Source organism: Penicillium coprophilum (genome assembly GCF_028826855.1).
Source record: "Penicillium coprophilum strain IBT 35676 chromosome Unknown utg000006l_segment0_segment0, whole genome shotgun sequence".
Taxonomy (NCBI): domain Eukaryota; kingdom Fungi; phylum Ascomycota; class Eurotiomycetes; order Eurotiales; family Aspergillaceae; genus Penicillium; species Penicillium coprophilum.
Window position 1 is genome coordinate 2,838,765 of NW_026622725.1, and position 19,230 is coordinate 2,857,994.

Sequence of the window (19,230 nt, forward strand, 5' to 3'; positions counted from 1 at the left end):
AGCCTAAGCTCCCTGACTTCTTGTCTTACTGTTACCCTTGGCCTTATTTTTGCTCTTGCCGTTGCCCTTTTCGAGAGACGGGACCTAATATTGAAGTACATAATTCCTTTGGAATCCTGATTCGACATTACTAGCCGGTCCTGGTTATTTGAAAATTGATCTAGAGGGCTCATTCCAGGAAGTATATGTGGCCGCGACTGATCAGAAGGCTGGCTTGGACAAGAAGGCAGCCCTGCGCAAGTAATTCATCGACGAAGAAACTGTACAGTGTACATTAACCCGTTCTTCGTCATCCTGCCGGCATGCCAGCCGGAGCCATGCCGCTAATTTGGCTTTGAGCATGAATTTCACCAGCCGAATGACCGAATTCTTTCCTCTCTCGCTACACCAGGTCCTCGCCAGCGACTCGGCGCCCTGCCCAGTCACTTTAACCACCATGACACCGTCATGTTCCGGGTCATCCTCGGCCATGTGCTCCTTCAGCCGCTGGATGGCCCATATCTTGCGCTCCTGATAACGCGACAACTCGCGTGCTGGCGGGCCACGCTTTGTTTGTGCGGTGAGGGCGGCAAGTCAGTCGAGCCGCGGATCCGTACATCTCTCAAATGCCCGGCGTTGAGCAGTCCCTCTGACACTACAAAATGCCTCTATATATTGATCTTAAACTACTTCGCCACGCCGGAGTCAGCGGAGAAGGGCACAGAGAGTATGTGACTCATATTATTGGTATGTTTGAGCAAATGATGTAATACTGTACGGCCTCTGCGAGTTGATTCTGAGAGTCAGAAGGGCTAGTGGAATCTGACGTTCACCCTAAGGCGTATAGTATGTACAATAAGCGGTTTATCATATTTGCGTTTTGGGAATGTCGCTCAACGCGCTTAGGTCTCTGAACTCCTCTACAGATGCCAATGTCCTGGATGCAGCCTTCGATATCTCCTCGCTGGCATCACTTCCCAATGGAAGCAACTCCGGCAACTCCCTCCCAGCTGCAACCCCTGAAGAGGTGACCACATCATAGATGATTTGAGCCCCCTTGACCGGATCACCGAGTTGAGCACCATTGAATGCAGCAAAGTTTGCATCAGTTGTATTGTTGAGTTCTCTGTATGCAGGTAATCGGCTGCTCTCGCTCGTACCAGCGATATTGGCAGAGGGATTCAATAAATCGGTTCGGAAAAAGCCTGGTTCAACCAAGCAGTGGTTGATGCCAAATTGAGAAACCTCGCCAGCTAATCCAATCGCTAGCCAGCGCAAGGCTGCCTTGGAGGCATTGTACAGGTTACAGCCAGGCATGGGATACCAGGCAGCCATGGAGCCAATGGTGATCAAGGTACCAGTGCCTTTCTCACGGAGATGCGGGAGTAGCGCGCGGTAGAGGTTCAAGGGACCAAGCGTGTTGGCCTGGAACTGGCGTAAAGTGTCTTCAGGGGAAACCTCCTCAAGCATACCGGTCTGGACATACGCAGCATTGTTGACAACAATATCAACAGTGCCATGGATTGCGAGAATGTCCTTGACAGCGGCCTGGATCTCAGAAAGTGGCTTGTTGTGGTCGAGGTACACTGGCTTCACATTGTCTGCTAAGGCCAGTGAATTGAGCTTCTCGGGGCTTCGTGAGGCAGCTAGAACAAGATCACCTTGGCGGGCAGCAATGCGGGCAAGCTCGAGGCCAAAGCCAGAAGAGGCTCCGGTGATGAGCCAGATACGAGGCATGACTGGATTAGAGGCAAAGTAACTTATTAAAGTAGTGTGCTAGAAAGCGGACTGGGTGATCAGTGGAGAGTGACTGTTTGCTTTTTAAGTGAGCATCATTCCGGACCCGCGTACACACGCCATCTGTTTAAGCCAGGCCCGTGTAAGGAGTACACATGGCATACGTAGTCGCCCGTACAGGTTTATACCCCTGTATGTATCTACCCCGCGTACTTTGTAATAAGCCCAATTGACAGACAGCGAGGCATGTCGTTCCAATTTACAAAGACTCGGATCGTGGCGCAGACCCAAATATGCATGCACTGTCAATCATTGTTCGCATTCGGTTCCATGCAGCGAGAGTCGAAAACAACTTCTTTCTAGAGACAGACCCATTCGTTCTTGGATGATACCAGAGACCACGCTAGTCCATAATAGGTTCTCCGTTTGTTTTCTTTGTGGGTTTTTCTCCAAACAAAAGCATGGGAAGAAGATTGAGTTGGACTGAGCTGGTGCCGCAACACCTTTCCTGGCTTGTCCGCCCATTCGATGACAGCGAGAATATACCCGATACTAAACCCGCAACTTGTCCGGGAAGGAGCAAGGATGTGAGGCTTTGTTCAAATAACCTGATCGAGTATGTGGAGTTGCGAGATCAGGCAAACCCACGCTAACTACAGGGATAGTAATCCCAATGGCAAATAGAACAGATATAAGAAATGCTCGTTCAGTGTAATATGAATAGTTCATGGACCGTGACAATATCGAAAGTCGCAAACGGAGTTAGCCGGAAGAATCATCCAACCATCAGGAGTTTTTCGTAAAGGAGCCCCGTGCAAGGCAGAAGCCCATAGACTCAAAAACATAAAAGCAGAAGCAGAAACAGAAATGAACGCCAACGCCATCTCATGTCTCCTTGGGTATCCTTGGGTATCTGAACGCTATGAAACGCAAGAGCAAACCGTGAGTATCTATAGATCAGAATTCATCAGATTAATCAGATTAACCTGGTGCGCTCTCCAAGCCCGGTGGAAGTGGTCGACCCTCTCTGTAAGACACGTCAGAATTGCTCGCTATACCAAAAATGAAAAGCGATCAGATCTTACCTAAGGTACTTCTTCCTCAAATTTCGAGCACGATCTTTGCAATTGACCTGAGAGCGACGCTCAAGCATGGGACCACCATCAGACGCAGGACAAGCGTTGTCTTGCTTCTTGATGGCGGCATAGCTACTACCAAAAATTCCCATGAGGTAAATCAGACGTTCATCTTCCTCCTCTGTCCATCTGTAGCTGGCCTTCGGACCCCTTCGGCTGGTCGTCGCAGCGTGGGAATTGGAAGCAGCCCAGCGACTCTGAGCACTTGAGGACGGTCCGTGCTGCTCAACGGCGGTCTCTTTATCAGTGGCATATTCACTATCAGCTCTTTGGTCCCTTTGAGGAGATCGTGTGGAGGTAGACCGGTGGTCGGAGGATCTGTTGATCTCCGCTTGCAACTCTGCTGGGGTAGATTCCCCATTGTCATGGGGGCGCTGTCGCTTCGCGGCAGGCCAATTTGACTGAAGCTTTCCTGCCCGACGCATGTCGTCGACATCCTGAGTGTTTTGTTCAAACTCAAAGTCTGTCTCATCACTTGAGTCATCATCCAGGTCATCAACATTCCGGTTTCGCTTCCCCAGCACGGTCCCTGCACCTTGAGTATCATATTGGCTGATTGGCGACACAACTCCAGCGTTAGTCTGCTTGTCAAGGAAACGTCGAGCGACCGGTTCCGACCGCTGTGTGTTTTCATCTCTGGGCGAATCAAAGAACCGAGGAGTAGGATTGTGGCTGATCCGACTGATCCTAGCGGAGTTAGGAGGGCTGGTCGATGTGATAACATCTGTCTCTGGGCTGTTGCCGAGATCCAGATCCTCGTCATTGTTTACATATGTAGAGTCATCCCCAATGTCTGCGTATCTCAGCTCAGGAGATTGTTGAATTTCGAGAGGCTCAACTCTGCGACCAGCAGAAGGGGCATCATTAATCGCTTGGGCCACAATACTTGTGTTTGTAGAAATACTTATGGCTTGCGATTCGACATTCGAGGCAGGTTGTTGACGACTAGTAGCCTGGCGCCTCATGAGTGCCGCAAATGAAGCCGGATCTCGGTAGTTGCTATAGATGAAGATTAGTAACCGTAGAAAGCGAGGGAAACTGCATATCAAAGATACCCTTTGGACTTGCGTCGACCCGGATCTTTTGCTACCGGCGGTGCGACTTGGTCGGAGACCCTTTGGTCAGAAGCCTTCTGAGAAGTGATATCTGACTGAGAAGCATTATCTTCATGTATTCTGGCGGCCTCGGATGCCTGTGCTGCCTGAGGTGCGTTCTCTGCATCTGGTGTAATGTCCACCCCCGGTGTCATGTTCATCAATCGTTCTTTTTGAGGAGACTGAGTCTGCTGGGGCAACAGTCGCCGGCGAGGGCTTTCGCCACTTGGAGGCGCTGTGGATACTGGGCGCCCACTGGGGGTTCCAACCGGTACAGAAGTAAGCCGACGAGTTGCAGGTGATTTATGCAGCTTTTCTGCCTTTTCTGACAAGCGTCTGATATCATCCTTGATTTCTCTGTCACGAACGTAGATCCAACGTGCAAGGTCCCGTTCAAATGAGCGCCATCTGTATGCCTTCTTCAAGCCATGAATATCAATGGAATCCCACTCAGAAATTTCCTCATGAAGCTCATTAAACCTATCGCTGACCGCGATGAGGAACTTTTCAGGAAGGTGTTCGGGAAGATGACCATCATCGTCCTCTAAGACACCCGGCAATTTGAAGCCTCGGAAGGACCCGGGGACATTTTGAGAGTCATCTTCGCTAGACACAAGGTCCATAGCAAAAATCTGTCTCAAGATGGAGAGTGGGTTGAAGCCCTGCTCATGCTGGCGTCTTTCTAATTCCATGATGAAAAACTGTGTGCGAATACCCAATGCAAGGTTGAAGGTGGCCTCAGTGGTACTACTTGCCCCAATTGTCCTTGACATAGAACTGTCCACAAGGTTGTTCATGACACAACCGGGAAACTGGGCATCCAGCTGTTGGATGACCTCAGACTGAGACTCGGTGCCCATGCTAGGGAGAAACATGTTCAGAGTCAAAAGAGTGCAGTTTGTCATGTAAATGTCTGTGGTTGATGCCTCCAGTTGCGCGGAAGAAAGTAAACGACGAGCCTGAGAGATGTCCAAGAACGACTTGCCATCACGAGAAAGAGGAGAGTCCTCCAATTCATCCGTCAGTCCTTCCACGGATCGTCTCAAGCGTTTGCGATTCGGGTGGTTGGAATCGACGAGCTTTTTGGACTCGGCTGCAAGGCTGTCCGGATTTAGCTCTGGGCGAACCAAGAGACTCATGACAAGAGAAGCCTGTTGTTGAACGAATGGCAGGTGAGTCGCAATTTTATCGGCAACTTGAGAAGCAATGGGCTCCACATCGTTGTGACCCAGGGTGGTACCAGACACATTGGTATGACCTTCATGGTTTTCGGGCGACTCTGGTACCACATGTCTGGGTACAATAAACCCGGGAGAAGGAGCGGAAGGCTCCTCCGTTAGCCCACTCAGCCCTGAGCAAGGTCAGAATATATTCAATTGCGAAACTGAAATGAGGAGGCAGCAGATCAAGTGTCAAAATGACAAGGGAATGGAGTAAGTGTGAAAGGTTAGAAAGTTTAGCCCGGGTCGCCTCACCACTGTGCGACTAGGATGCAAGGTTGCTGCGACTACACCAAAACAACAAAATCACCTACAATTTCGCTCTAATGATGCTTTGTTTGGCATATACCCTGCATTGGCTTCACGGCTCTGACTTCGAGTCATACGTGATCCCGTGATTCGTGCCATCAAAGGCGGTAGCCGACGTAGGGCGGACACGTGCGTCGAGGTTCCACGCGTTGTTGTGCTGGATGCGCTTTTGCACGTTTTCTTGAAATTTGATGAATCTAAAGAAAGTAAAATGAGACCACAAGGTTTTTGGTCGTCTTTTGATGAGATGGGTACGTATTGGATGGTGAGCTCAGGGGTTAAGGGGATGGCGAGAGGAGTTGTCAGGGCTTTCGGGGCTGCGTTTCTCGGGGAAAGGAAAATCAATAGCGCGTAGCACGCTAAACCTCCTTGGGGAATATTGATACCTGATATCTGCCTAATATACAAGGACTCAGACCCTAAACCCTCCAGACCCTAAACCCAAACCCTAAACCCCCATAACCCTACTTCACCCGACCAATGGCGTGCTAATGGTGTTGAATTGGAGAGATGGATGTATTTTTATTTCTTACCACTTGCGAAACAAGTATTAGAGGATGTCGCATCCTTGGATAGACAGAACTGTCGATAATACATCTTCACTTGACGATCCATTGTCACAAGACTAGTCGTTTGTTGACATGATGTATTTGGGCAGTTTTCTGGGACTTGAGTTTTAGATATATCTTTTGGGAATTTTCATTCCGCAGTATTTAGCTAGATGGCGTAACAAGGGTTGTAATGTGCAGAAGACTTTGGAATTTCATCTGTGATCTGCTACCTAGTGCTATGATCAAGGTCCACCAGTGAGCTTTGGATTTGGCAATGGAGACAAAAAGATAACATTGTGAAATCGGCCATTGCGTGGGCCAGGCACGTAATTATATCATTAAAACAGTCCTAGGTATGTCACAAGATGCATTCATTCGACTTTTAAACAGACCAACCGCCAAAAACTGTAACGATGAGTTTACATGGACACATACAACCGCGGAGATGCAGCGCTTTAAAAGATGGCTTCAATGAAGTAGATGACGCCAAACACAAGGAATGCCACAGCGCCGCCGAGAGTCACTATAGAATTCAAGATTAGCATGTGTCATAGATAGGAGCGCAAGTAGAGGATACATACCAACACGCATGCTAACCCGGCCAGCGATAGCCCGCCCACCGATCACGGCGGCTGCGGTGCAGATTCCGTGGCCAGCGCTGGCTCCAATTGTCACCCACCAGTAGTCCTGGCCAGCTGCCATGGCGATAGTGGCAATTTGGCTGCGGTCGCCCCATTCGCCGAGGAAGGTCATGACAAAGGTCTGAACCCAGGCGGGGCTGAGAAGCAGGGAGAAGAGGTTGCTCAACCCGGAAACGGCATTGTTCAGTCGCTGCCGGGGTTGTGGGGAAGATCCACGGGACGAGGACGAGGACAAGCTCTCTGGAGGCGAGGGCAGACGGTTTCCGGAGCCGCGGGTTTTGGGACGGCCAGCGCGACCTGCTTCAAGATTGTGAGGAGTAACCGAGGAGCGACGGCGGCTCATGCGCAGCTGCTCATGCTCCTTCTCTTCGAGCTCTGCTTCGACCTCTCGCATCTCTTCACCCACACCCTCATCTGGAGACATTTCGCGACCTTCTTTGAGCATCTTAACACCAAATACCAAGAACAGAATGGCAGCCATGAATTTGGTGAATGCTTTGGGGATAAGAGTAGGGACTGCATGTCCTAGGACGGCTGAAAGGACAGTCATGCCAATCAAGGCGCTGAATGCGGCACTAAACACCACCAGGCGATCGTGTCTCATGGCCATCAGCGCAGCCACAAGGAAAGTCTTGTCTCCGATTTCAGAGACGATGATCATGGTGAACGAGAATATAAGGGAGTGCATTGGGCTGCCGGCATCGGGGATACCGGAGTCATGGTCGTGGCTTAACGAGGATGAGCTTGTAGACGAACCGGAGGCGACTGAGTCGTACCCAACTCCCAGGGGATCCTCCTTGGCTATGCCCGGCGGCTTAGGGTATGGAATATCGTGTGGCTTTTCAGGCAATCCGGATGGTTTCTAGATGCACGTCAATCCAACTTGTTCAAGAAAGGAGATTGAACTAAAAGAGAATGCATAGGAAGACTTACCTCAAGCATACCAAGGCTTCCCGGTCCCTCGGCAGACCCGACTGCACTCCCGATTTTCGTGTCGTCGCTGTCAGAGACCATCTTCTTCGTCTCACTATGCGGCAGCGGAGGCGCCTCCTTGGGCCCTCCGGGAACTTTCTCCGAGACCAATTGATTTCCCTTGTCTTTCTCAGACACACCACCTTCTGTTCCGCGTGTCCCCTCTTTCGGGCCTGCCCGATACGGATCATCCATAACGCCGCCGTTGGAATAAGGGATAGCCTTGCCTTCTTCGGTGCTCAGGTGCTCCGATGAGGAGGCTTTGATGTCATATTTGGTGGAAACCGGATCACTCTCATCGCTTTCTTTGACAACTTTGTTGTCCCGGTCTGCGTTGGTTTCCACCCACGGACCAGCGTGCGGTCTGCCATCCTTGCCATCCACGGGGACGTCCGGCGCCCCTTTGGCGACATTGGATGCGACAATATCCGGGTCGGCAATACGAGCATTGTTGCCGACAGTCTCACGCGATACTCGAGAATCTATGTTGTCATTGTATGTTGTGTCGGCGAGTGCGGCCGAGATGGCGGGAAGAAGGAAGAGGAGGAAGGACGACTGGTTGATCTTCATGATGAACAGCGGATTTTCCGCAGAAATGTTGAATGAAAGTTGAAATTAGCCGTTGAATGTCTAGTCGATGATCTTTCACAACCAGGAGTAAAAGAGGAACGGATATTGAAAGCGGGAGAATTCTTGATGCCACGACACTAGGTCGCGTGAGAGGATTTGATCGACTTCGGCCAATTTTAAACGAAGATAGACCTTGGAATGAATGTGTAAAAAGAAAAAAATGGAGATATTAAGACAAAGTATACCAAGCAAATAATAGGAGAATTCAAAGCAAAGAAAGAACGCCTTGAATTTCCAAAGGGGGTCGCACGTGACCCCCTGCGAACGGCCCCCCTGGAAATAGAAATCACCTCGATCTGGACTGGATTTCTCCCTTGGATGCAAATGGCAATGGCAATTTGGCACTTTACTGTCAATATGCATAGATGTTGTCTGAATGGGAGAACTTTGGGTTAGTCTGTTACTTGCTATGTTTTGCACAATTTCAGTACGGAGTGTTTTCCCCTCACTGTGATGCTTGTGTTTCTCTTTGGACGTGCAGGGAATTTGTGATGAGCTAACTAGGTAGAAACCGACTAGTTTAGGTATAAAATCAGTGTAATTTTGTGAATGGAGTTGCTTATCTGTTTGCCCCTTATACCGCTAGAGGGTATATGAGCTATAACCTTGAAGCTGGCCGTTGGTAAATATCAAAACTGTCAACAACGGGAAAATAAATAAACAATCTATTCTGGGGAACATAGGTAGCACTCGATAAACACTTCATTTGTTGTTTTTGGTAGAATGGCTGATACGGTGGGAAGTGGGGGGGTTCTATTTATATATTTTATGCCGAAAAAAGTCTCAGGATACTCAAGGATCTCATCTCCTAGCCTGGCAATGACCATAATGGATCGTAATACTTATGAATCGTGCCACCTTTGACCCCTGGCGCTACAAATGTCGATACTCCGGCTTTCCGATCGTAGCTTTCAAATGTCGCGGCCAAACGTTTCCCACCGCCCCCTGGAAGGTCTACCACAAATGAAGGCGTCATGAAGCCAGCAATCGTACCTCGAACATGGGATTCAATATGGAGGATATCACGCAGTGGCGTGCGTAAGTCCTCAACGCCCTGGACCATGTCGCCCTGGTATACATAGTACTAGCAATATGTACTTAGCACAAGGTCAACAAGAGAGAGCATAACCATACCGGTTGAATATTATTGTCGGCCAATCGGCGAATCAGCAATTTCATAGTGTCAACATCATTGTTCACTCCGTGGAGCAAGACTGTCTGATTTCTCACAGTAATCGCATTCTCAAACAACCGTTGTGCTGCTCGTTCCGTGATCCACGAGATTTCTTGTGGATGGTTGAAATGTGTGTGGAGCGCTACACTCTTTCCTAATTTCCTCCCAAGCTCACTGGTTTCAATCAGTGCTTCAGTCCATTTATCATTGGGATGTAATATCCGCGAGGGACACACCGCCAGCCCTTTACTGGCGAACCGGATACGACGCACATGCTCGATTTCTAAAAGCTTGTGCCCTATCTCACGTAGCTGCGCGGGCTCCAAGAAGAATGAATCCCCACCGGAAACCACAACATCAGTCACTGCCGTTGTCTGTGAAATGTAGTCAAACATCGGCTCCCAGTACTTGAGTAGCGGGAGGAACCGTTTCTTGGACACAGTCTTCGTCTTTGCGCCGACGGAATACGACCGCGTGCAGAAACGACAATAGACGGGACACACTGAGCTTGCTGGTTATGTCGTTAGTGCCACTTTGGCGGTCTCAAGGATACAGAGAAGGGAAATACCTAGAAATAGCACCTTGTCGGGATAACGGTGAACCAGCCCCTTCACTGGGGAGTCTCTACTCTCAGATAGCGAATCAAGCTGAAGTTGGGGATGATCTGGCTGTGATTCCGAGGCAAGAGGAATGAACTGTCGGCGGATGGGGTCCGAGTATGGGTTGTCCCAACCAACGAGAGCCAAGATGTGCGGCGTCAGACGGGTGGCCATAGGAGCACGCTGCAAGCCCGCTGCGACGTCCAATATGAAAGATTCTCGCGTCGTGACTTGGCCACTCGCCATTGAGACAGTGGAAGGTATGACGGAATCGAGAAACTTGAGTAGCGATGCCGCATTTTCGAGAGAATTTTTCACCTGACTTCGGTCAGCTCACTATGTATAGAAAGTAGCACTCAGATCCACACCTGCCACCTATAATCGAGGAATTGAGTCTCCGTAGTATTGTGCCAGGCTGGAATCTTTCTCCAGTATTCAATCTGCGCGGCGGCCAAGGATCCCGAAAAGGCTTGGTGAGTTGTAGTAGAGTGCCATCGGTGTCGAGAAAGCCTGCATTGAACGCTGGATTGGAGCCTCCTTGAGTGGAGAAACATACCCTTCTTTGTTATTTTTATAGATTTGTCAGAGGCAAAACCCGGCATACGCTCGAAGAAGAGAATAGCATGCTCTGTCAGAATTGCAGCAATGTCGATTTGAATGAGATTCTTATAACCAGGATGTACTGAGGGATCGTATCGCTTGCGTGCAGTTTCTCTCGTAGTACTCCATCCTACTTATACAGTTGGAATCACTAACTCATGAGCTTGACAAATCTGTGAAACAACAGAACCTGACTACCTGCCTGAGCTGCTGCATCTGATCACAGCTGTGATGGAGGCCAGCGAGGTGTACAGGTAGCATCAGCCTCTTCGCATTGCGGCCATTGGCCAGACATCCTACTAGATCGCTCGCCAATAGCTATACAGTATACAGTGTACATAACTGATGGCCACAATTCCATTTTCTATGCATCATAGTGTCACACTGCCAGTCTAGCTCCCATTTTTCTGGCATGTCCAGTCATTTTTCTCACCAAAGTATGGTCTACAGGATATAATTGCTTTAGATATAGTGAGCCCAGGCCAGATGTCAACGCGCCTCTCCAGGGGTCCAGCTCCCTTGCTCGCGCTACTAGCTTCAACGTTTTGTCCTAGAAGCTGTTTCAAATGGCCAATATGAAAACATTTGTGGTATTCCTCTGCTATGGGGGTTTCTCTTTCTTTGCCGATCACCTTTACCTACCTCTCCTATATGTTACGTGATTAGCTAAACCTGAAACCCTAACCTTAGGTAGTAAGGCTTATAGAGATTATAGAAATCTCTTTAACGAAATACTAGACGTGACGCTAGAGGTATTAGACTCCCTAGAGTTTAAGTATAATTTATATTGCTAGGCTAAGCCGACGCTAATAGGATGTCAGAAGTTATACATAGAAAAGTCGTTTGCACAGAGTATGCTTTCCCTGCCTTTTTCTGCCGTCTTGAATAGACTGGAAAAGGGAAAACTATTTTAAAGATATCTAAGAAGAAATGGGAAGCCCACTGAGAAAGCTGTTGGAAAGACCGCTGGAAAGACCACTAAAAAGCCCTGTAAGAAAGACATCATAGGGCCGCAGAAGCGGCCGTCTACACTTGTAGATCATACTTAGAAATAATCGACTAGGTGACTCGTTTGAATCCCGAAAGCTACGATATTATAGATAAATGAAAGGAAGATTAGGACAAGCTTCAAGACCTACTTAGGAGGATAAGGGATGTTAATATGAAGCTATAGGGGGACACTGCCCTCCATCAAAGGATGACGCACTAAGACCTGTTAGGGGCAGTGTTCGAGTGTGTAGACGCATCTTTAAGTTCTCCACCATTTGTTAAGGTGAATAGCCAAGTAGGGCCCTTCAGTCGGGCTAGAAAAACCTCTCGTCACATGTCCAAGTTAGAGAGGAAGAACCGAGATCAAAGCACTACTTTTGTTAGGGAAGCCTGTTGAGATCAGAACTGGGACCCGCTACTAAATTGGCACAAGCAAAGGCTACGCAATCGCTGGGAGCATTTGTATAAAACCCCAAGGCTGCAATTGCTACACAAGGGAAATGCGGCTCAACCCCCGAGCCCCGGGGTACGTAATTCCCAGGGATGGGGTCCCTCAACACCTCGAAGGATATTATGTACATATGTAATCACCCCAACATTGAAGTTTAGTCCTGTTATGTAGCGACAGATTACTCGAAGGCTATTCGGAGAGTCCGTTTCATGAGACATACCAGAAGCACAATGTCTCACAAGGTGTGATGACATTACTCACGCATTCAGAGCGATTATTTGACTGGCCAGTGTCAAAAGTGTCTCAACAATAGAAAGCCTCGTCTTCGATTATGTGGTAGTTGTTTACTATGCGCACCAGGTCCATTATGAAATATGGCAACATGGGACATTGAACGACCCTCAAAGCAGTCTGTCGATCGCTGCCGATCATTCGTGGACTAAATGAAGTGGCGTTCCCAGAAGTAGGACCCGGCAGATGCCACGGGCTTATTAGATCCTCCACCTCCAAGCATCGAAATCTATAAGGTCCCAAATGAATTGCAATCCTCTGATGTATGACGATGTGGCAGCGCACGCACTGGCAAAGGGAGATACAAACATCCAACGATATGGACACACCAAGATCGAGGCTCCTTTCCCCCGCAATTTGATATGCATAATGACGGCAGCCAACACGTCTTGGTCAGCTGAGACAATCCTAGAGCATTTGACACACGATTCTAGGAGTGAGTGACACTGGAATTTCCCTCAAAAGATACGCTTATGGACGGGCAGAACATAAGAAGCGAAACTCTCGCGACAACCGCCGGATTTGAGTGGCTTGGCATATCCTAGGAATGACTGTGTGCATTCGGCTAGTGGGAAGATCGGAGTGGAGTTCACCTTCCTATTGCACGTCTTATATGTGAGTGTAGTCCATGTTAGTATTATTGGGTTCCCTGGACGTTATCTGTTAGCATGTGTGGCCTGAAGATCTACCTGTCAATGCATTGTTGACATGCAATTAACATTCTGAAAGCATACTCATTACGCGTGAGTACTTTGAAGCTACTTTGATTTTAGCGTGGCGATCATACGATAGCCAAGGTACTCGCCATGTACCTTGAGCTGTCTCACCGCCTCCCCCCACTGCCACATGGGATCGTCGATCGCCTTTTTCTTTTGGCTCTGTTTTTCCAAAGTTTCCATTATCGCGTGATCTATTCAAGAGCTTATCGCAGGGACCCTAACAGACCCTAGGACACTATATATCCCCCCGTCTGCCACTTATCTCTTCTGTACTTCACTTCACCTTTCCCCCGTCTCAAGCTATGCCTCCAAGTGGTGCTCATTTGCTGCCTGGGTTAATCTATAAGCGTTGATCGCCCTCACCCAGCGACAGATACTCCACCTGTCTTTTTGTGGGGGTTTTATCTCGTTACTGTCAAGACGTCGTCTGGAGTTGCTAGTTTTACTGGCAGCATTTTTGGGCGGATTCCGGTCTTACTTGAGATAAATAGCTGTGAGTGACTCCTCCGCTGCACCCTGGTGACCTTTTGTGCTTCCTTTTTAATTTCACCGACGCAAAAGACGCTAACCAAAAATGACATGTTTAGCATACTTGTTTCACAAACTACCCAGGCAGAACACTGCGTTCATGGTTCTCGAACAGAAGATGTCATCACCAGCAGAAGAACGCTCCAATATTATGGAGGAAAGCACGGGAATAGAACCTGTTCTGCAGCAGCCAGCTGCTTCGCGCTGGAGACGAGTCTTTGGAGGTAAAGCCAAGGAAGAGCCTGAGTCTAGCGAGAATCAGACTTATCGCGCCAAATCAACCCTGGGTATCCTAAGTGACAAAGAGACAGACGAAGTTCCTGGTGAGTGGAGAGTGCCCCGTCATTGGGAGGTGCAATGTTGTGGAACAAGGACTGACAAGTGTCTGGCATGCTTTAGGAACGGTACTTCTCTTATCGTCAAATCGAAATGAGCCCCTGGGAATGAGACACCAACCGCATCGGACATCAACATCATCTATAACCTCATCTTATCGCCCCTCGCGATCTAATTCTCGAACCAGGTCGGCGATTCCAACGAAGAGAACAGCGGACGGACAATTTGTGCTTGATCCTCAACCGGATGACTCAGTAAATGACCCTCTGAACTGGCCTGTGTGGCAACGAGATGCCGCATTGGTCTCGCTAGGCTTTTATTGCTTGATGGGAGGTGGCATGACCCCAATCTTGGCAGCTGGATTCAACAATGTTGCAAAGGAGTACGATGTCAGCACGCAACGAGTGGCTTTCACTACCGGGTTCTATATGTTAGGCCTGGGCCTGGGGTCTGTCGTGATGTCGCCCACGGCCATTTTATACGGGAAGCGACCAGTATACCTCTTGGGAGCGACCCTGTTCGTGATCTCAGCAATTTGGTGCGCAGCGTCACCCAACTACCCGAGTCTCGTGGTCGCTCGTATTTTCCAAGGTTTGGCCGTGAGCCCAGTCGAGTGTCTTCCATCTGCTACAATTGCAGAGATCTACTTCTTGCACGAAAGAGCCTACCGGGTGGGCATCTATACACTCTTGCTACTAGGTGGTAAGAATCTGATCCCCCTAGTGAGTGCCGCTATCATCGAAGGACTGAGTTGGCGCTGGGTATTTTGGATCGTCGCCATGATCGTAGGCATGTGTCTAGTTTTGCTTTTTTTCTTCGTCCCTGAAACATTTTGGGATCGCACACCCCGTCCGCGTGTGCACAAGAATAAGAGCCCACGCATCACTGGCCATAGTGTCTCTGACCTCATTTCCCACGGCTTGCGCGGACGGCGCCCGAATGTCCAACCCCAGGGCGAGTCCGCCGATCACATCCATTCAAACCCAGCATTGGCACCGAAAAAGTCCAAGCATACGCACGTTGGATTCGCGGATGACCACCCAGAAGGCAGCGATCAGGCAGTTGAGACTGAAAAGTCCGATTTCATTCCCGAAACTGGCAATGCTACCAATGGCGATCAAATCATTACACAGCCGCCGAGTCCAGCCAACGAGAAACGCGATGACTTCCTCCAACCACTACCTCAAGCTCTTGTGCCCGGCGCGCATCCAGATGACCTGGAAATGGGTCGACCGGCCGCTGTAACACCCGCGAGGACCGAGTCACTAGAGCCAGCTGGGACACCGCTGCCCGCAACCCTACTGTACACAAACCGACTCCGTGAACGCCCGAAAATCCCTTACTCTCAATTACTGCGAGTCTGGAACGGACGAATCGCGCAGGATAGCTGGTACCGCGTCGCCGTGCGACCATTTGTTCTATTTGCCTATCCATCCGTCCTCTGGTCCACAGTGGTATACTCGTTATCGGTCGGCTGGCTGATCGTGCTTTCGGAGTCGGTTGCACACATCTTCGAGGGCAAAGAGCACTACCATTTCACCGCGCTACAGACAGGTCTGGTGTACATATCACCGTTTGTTGGCGGTCTCCTGGGAACTGCAGTGGCGGGCAAAGTATCAGACATGATTACGCGGTATCTGACCAGACGTAATGGCGGCATCTACGAACCTGAATTCCGTCTCGTCATGGCGATTCCTATCGCATTGTCAACCGTTATCGGTTTGATGGCCTTTGGGTGGAGTGCTGAGATCGGGGACTCTTGGATTGTCCCGACTATTTTCTTTGGTTTGATTTCGTTTGGTTGCTGCCTGGGCAGCACGACGGCTATCACATTTTGTGTAGACAGCTATCGCCAGTATGCTGGCGAGGCGCTAGTAACACTGAACTTTAGTAAGAGTATGTTGGACTAACCTTCATTTTTGGTCTTTTGATTTGATCTAACGTGTGTGCTCTCACAGATATCCTCCACGGCCTGGTTTTCTCCCTTTTCATTGTGGACTGGCTCGATGCTGATGGTTCACGCACTGTGTTCCTGTCTATCGGCGGTATACAGCTTTTCTTCATGCTCATGTCGATCCCCATGTACATCTATGGCAAACGAGCTCGCATGTGGACGGTGCGTCAGCGGCTCATGGAACGTCTTTAAGTCGGCTCATTGAACATTTATGGAGGATTGTTGTCTTCCATTTTTCTTTATCTCTGATTACATATATTATGGGCGGCCACGGGTCACTGCATTTTTTAGATGTTTATTTTTTGGGATGCCACATCTGGAGGCAGTTTATAATAAGATTCAAAGCATCTTGCGCGAATTGAGTGTATTAACCATTATATCTATATCCCAATTTCAATGATGTTTTGATCTACTACGTATGTTGTAGTAACCGGGTTGAAGAATCCGAGGTCCTCAGGCAGAAAATTAACGTCATAAGCACAGCTCGGAGACAAGCCGAGATATGCCTTTAAGCTTAGGGCTCCACTGCTTTTCTAGCATCGCAGAGAAAGCTAAAATTCACCGACGTTGCGCCGAGTTGGAGTACATGCTCAGCGCTAGACACTGTTCGGGATAAGATGCCGTTCTCAACCATCTTATCTGATGAAATTCCGCGCCAAGTGGGGGATGTTTCTATTTGGCCTACCTTGGAGTGCATTCAATCTGATTGAGCTTCGGCCCTTCGGTCCAGGATCAGCTCACCGTGGCGTGGAGCTCGGCTTTGTTGAGACTTTTATCAATCTCCGATCTATAAATATAGGTAGTCATGGCATGAGTCTTTTGAGTTCAAAGTTCTTATCCTCCTTTCATGTTCGAGCTAAAAGCTTGATACATCACCCCAGCATCGAGTTTCAATTATGGCACTCGATACTTTGGAGTCGAAGTCGGTGGATGTGGTGTCAGCGCCTGTCCGTGAAGACATTCAGGCCCCGTCGGAAAAATTTGACGATGACTCTGATGGAAAGAAGCCACCACCGCTTGCAGCAAAATTGTGCGCAGTAGCATTGATATCGTGTATTAGTTTTGGCTCACACTGGAGTTCTGGCGTGACGGGTGCTATGAAGACCACGATCAAAAAGGTATTGAATGCTGTGAAGATGTCGATTTATAGGGTTCGCTGACGGTTGCTATTTCGTAGCAAATGCATATCGACAATGTTCAATTTTCCCTTTTGGAGGCTAGTGAGAATTTCATGGCAACTGTTCTGCTTTTGATAAGTGGTGTAATCACCGACCGAGTCGGTGGAGCTGGTATGTTGTCAAGTTTATTAAATTTGCGAGATGTATCCTGACCAGCCATTCAGAGATGATTGTTTATGGAAATATCGTTTATACCATCGGATCTATCCTCGTCGCTGCTGCCGCGACCGTGCGCTCTTTCGACTTCATGATAGGAGGTCGAGTTATCCTTGCACTCGGAGACATCGCCACACAAATCGCTCAATATAAGATGTTTTCCTCCTGGTTTCCTCCTAGCAGTGGATTTGCATCTACACTAGGATTTGAGCTTGCCATCGGCAAGATTGGAGGATTTGTTGGCAAGTCGACGGCCAATATTATTGCAAAGGTGAACGCCTTGCTCGGTTTGACTTGTCGAAGGAAGTGCTGACGGGAGGACAGAAAACCGGAAACTTTGCATGGGTATTTTGGACCTCGGTGTTCATGAATCTTTTCACAAATGCGGCTACCGCAGCGTTCTGGTTCTTCAACCAGTACTGTAATCGCCATTACAAGGGACGACGCGATAGAGCAACCAAAGAGCAACTGACAGAGAAGAACAAAAAGTTCGAGTTTCAAAAGGTGTTCGAGCTCCCGTGGACGTTCTGGGCCGTCATGGCCTTCTCTGTGTTTCAAACGAGCGCAGCGTCAGTCTTCAGTCAAAATGCCACCGAGCTGGCCGAGAAGCGGTTCAATGTCGATTCGATCAAGGCCGGTTGGTATAGTTCTCTTTCGCAGTATGCAGGTACGATATTGCTGGAGTGTATGATAGCCATGTTGGATACGCGCTGATATTGATCAGGATTTTTCCTCGTTCCCTGCTTGGGGGTATTCATCGATGTCCTTGGTAACCGAGCGTCTGTTTGTTAGTTGTATCATCCAAGTTCAACCCGATCGCAATGCTAACATCCCTAGTGTTTACCTGCGGTGCCGGAATGCTGTTGAGCATGGTTCTGATCAATTTTGCAACATCGAAGGCAGGCACAGGGGCTGCATTCGGCATCTACGCCATTGCCATGTCCCTCGGACCAACCTCCGTTATAGACAGCATTCGCACCACACTCTGGCACCAATCAGTCTTTGGATCCGCGTATTCATTGAAGGTCACCATGAATAATGCGTAAGTCTAATACCCCCACCTCCTGTGATAGTTATGTTTCGCGGCAGAATTTGACAGGTGAAATCATGATAGTATGAGCATTATAGTTCGGATCATAACCGGCGCTCTGCAGGACGCAGATAATAACTCATACCGTCGAGTGGTACAAGTTTATCTAGTCCTTGCTGCCGGTGCTCTGACTGTCAGTGCAGTTATCCTGATCGGCTCGTTTGTGACTGATAACCTGGCGGTGTTACAATGGACTCGGCATAAACGGTTGACATCGGGGGCGGAAATAATCGACCGGATTCGAGAGCGCAATTTGGTAACTCAGCACCGACGTACTCGGAACATTTCGATCATTTGCTTCGGGGCCTTGATTTTGTTGACACTTGGGTCGTGGGTGGCGTATATCTGGGGGGCAGTGACCGGTCATAACTCCTAGTCGGGTACTCGGTACTCCATAAGTTTGAAAGAATTGAATAAAACATATGATTTTCGGTTTCGATGGAGGTTTAGGTTTATAACGGAACAGTCGATTAGTATACCGCATTGTTATGGCAGTGCAGTCAAGATCGCCCATGTCGCGCCTCTGGTTTTCGCCACTATCGTCATGTGGTTCCAGAGGCTTGCAGTAGTTCCGCGTTTCCCCCTTGACAAAAATGACGTATAATTGTCGGTTGAAAATGACGGCATGGAATGTGGGAGGATGAACGAGGACTGGGAGCGATGAGATATTATGATTCAGATTACGAAAATGCGAGGTACGAAGCAAGGGAAGATACATGGGAATTAGCACCTTTTGACTGGTAAAAAGATCGTGAAAATCTATTGGCCCGTTTGGCTATGATCGTGCCTGATCTTCACGGCCAATATTGTTGCCTGAGGCCACCAGCCAATGATCTACAGCCTCACAACGCCACAGGACCACCTCACAGCCACTGAAACCTGCTCCCCTCCACAT

At 48.9% G+C, this 19,230-nt stretch overlaps 7 protein-coding genes across 7 annotated transcripts; 2 read left to right on the forward strand and 5 right to left on the reverse strand.

Annotated features, from left to right (window-relative positions):
- Window positions 1-201: 201 nt before the first annotated feature.
- N7500_010051 (uncharacterized protein) lies at window positions 202-471 on the reverse strand (the record flags this gene model as incomplete). Its single annotated transcript, XM_056681189.1, has 1 exon — window positions 202-471. The coding sequence occupies one exon, from the start codon at window positions 469-471 to the stop codon at window positions 202-204; it is 270 nt and encodes an 89-aa protein (XP_056528571.1).
- A 375-nt stretch (window positions 472-846) lies between these two features.
- On the reverse strand, window positions 847-1,716 carry N7500_010052 (SDR family oxidoreductase; the record flags this gene model as incomplete). The annotated part of the gene is made up of 1 exon (XM_056681190.1): window positions 847-1,716. One exon carries the CDS (start codon window positions 1,714-1,716, stop codon window positions 847-849), a length of 870 nt encoding a protein of 289 aa, XP_056528572.1.
- Window positions 1,717-2,697: 981 nt separating this feature from the next.
- On the reverse strand, window positions 2,698-5,574 carry N7500_010053 (telomere repeat binding factor family protein; the record flags this gene model as incomplete). The annotated part of the gene is made up of 4 exons (XM_056681191.1): window positions 2,698-2,743; window positions 2,802-3,851; window positions 3,908-5,297; window positions 5,481-5,574. 4 exons carry the CDS (start codon window positions 5,572-5,574, stop codon window positions 2,698-2,700), a joined length of 2,580 nt encoding a protein of 859 aa, XP_056528573.1.
- A 907-nt stretch (window positions 5,575-6,481) lies between these two features.
- Window positions 6,482-8,209, reverse strand: N7500_010054 (TMEM165/GDT1 family protein; the record flags this gene model as incomplete). Its single annotated transcript, XM_056681192.1, has 3 exons — window positions 6,482-6,549; window positions 6,608-7,529; window positions 7,601-8,209. 3 exons carry the CDS (start codon window positions 8,207-8,209, stop codon window positions 6,482-6,484), a joined length of 1,599 nt encoding a protein of 532 aa, XP_056528574.1.
- A 1,158-nt stretch (window positions 8,210-9,367) lies between these two features.
- N7500_010055 (KamA family radical SAM protein) lies at window positions 9,368-10,288 on the reverse strand (the record flags this gene model as incomplete). Its single annotated transcript, XM_056681193.1, has 2 exons — window positions 9,368-9,954; window positions 10,012-10,288. The coding sequence occupies 2 exons, from the start codon at window positions 10,286-10,288 to the stop codon at window positions 9,368-9,370; spliced, it is 864 nt and encodes a 287-aa protein (XP_056528575.1).
- Window positions 10,289-13,721: 3,433 nt separating this feature from the next.
- On the forward strand, window positions 13,722-16,103 carry N7500_010056 (putative MFS transporter; the record flags this gene model as incomplete). Its single annotated transcript, XM_056681194.1, has 3 exons — window positions 13,722-13,944; window positions 14,021-15,853; window positions 15,916-16,103. The coding sequence occupies 3 exons, from the start codon at window positions 13,722-13,724 to the stop codon at window positions 16,101-16,103; spliced, it is 2,244 nt and encodes a 747-aa protein (XP_056528576.1).
- Window positions 16,104-16,807: 704 nt separating this feature from the next.
- On the forward strand, window positions 16,808-18,711 carry N7500_010057 (putative MFS transporter; the record flags this gene model as incomplete). The annotated part of the gene is made up of 7 exons (XM_056681195.1): window positions 16,808-17,029; window positions 17,089-17,200; window positions 17,254-17,516; window positions 17,570-17,912; window positions 17,970-18,032; window positions 18,083-18,287; window positions 18,360-18,711. 7 exons carry the CDS (start codon window positions 16,808-16,810, stop codon window positions 18,709-18,711), a joined length of 1,560 nt encoding a protein of 519 aa, XP_056528577.1.
- Window positions 18,712-19,230: the final 519 nt, after the last annotated feature.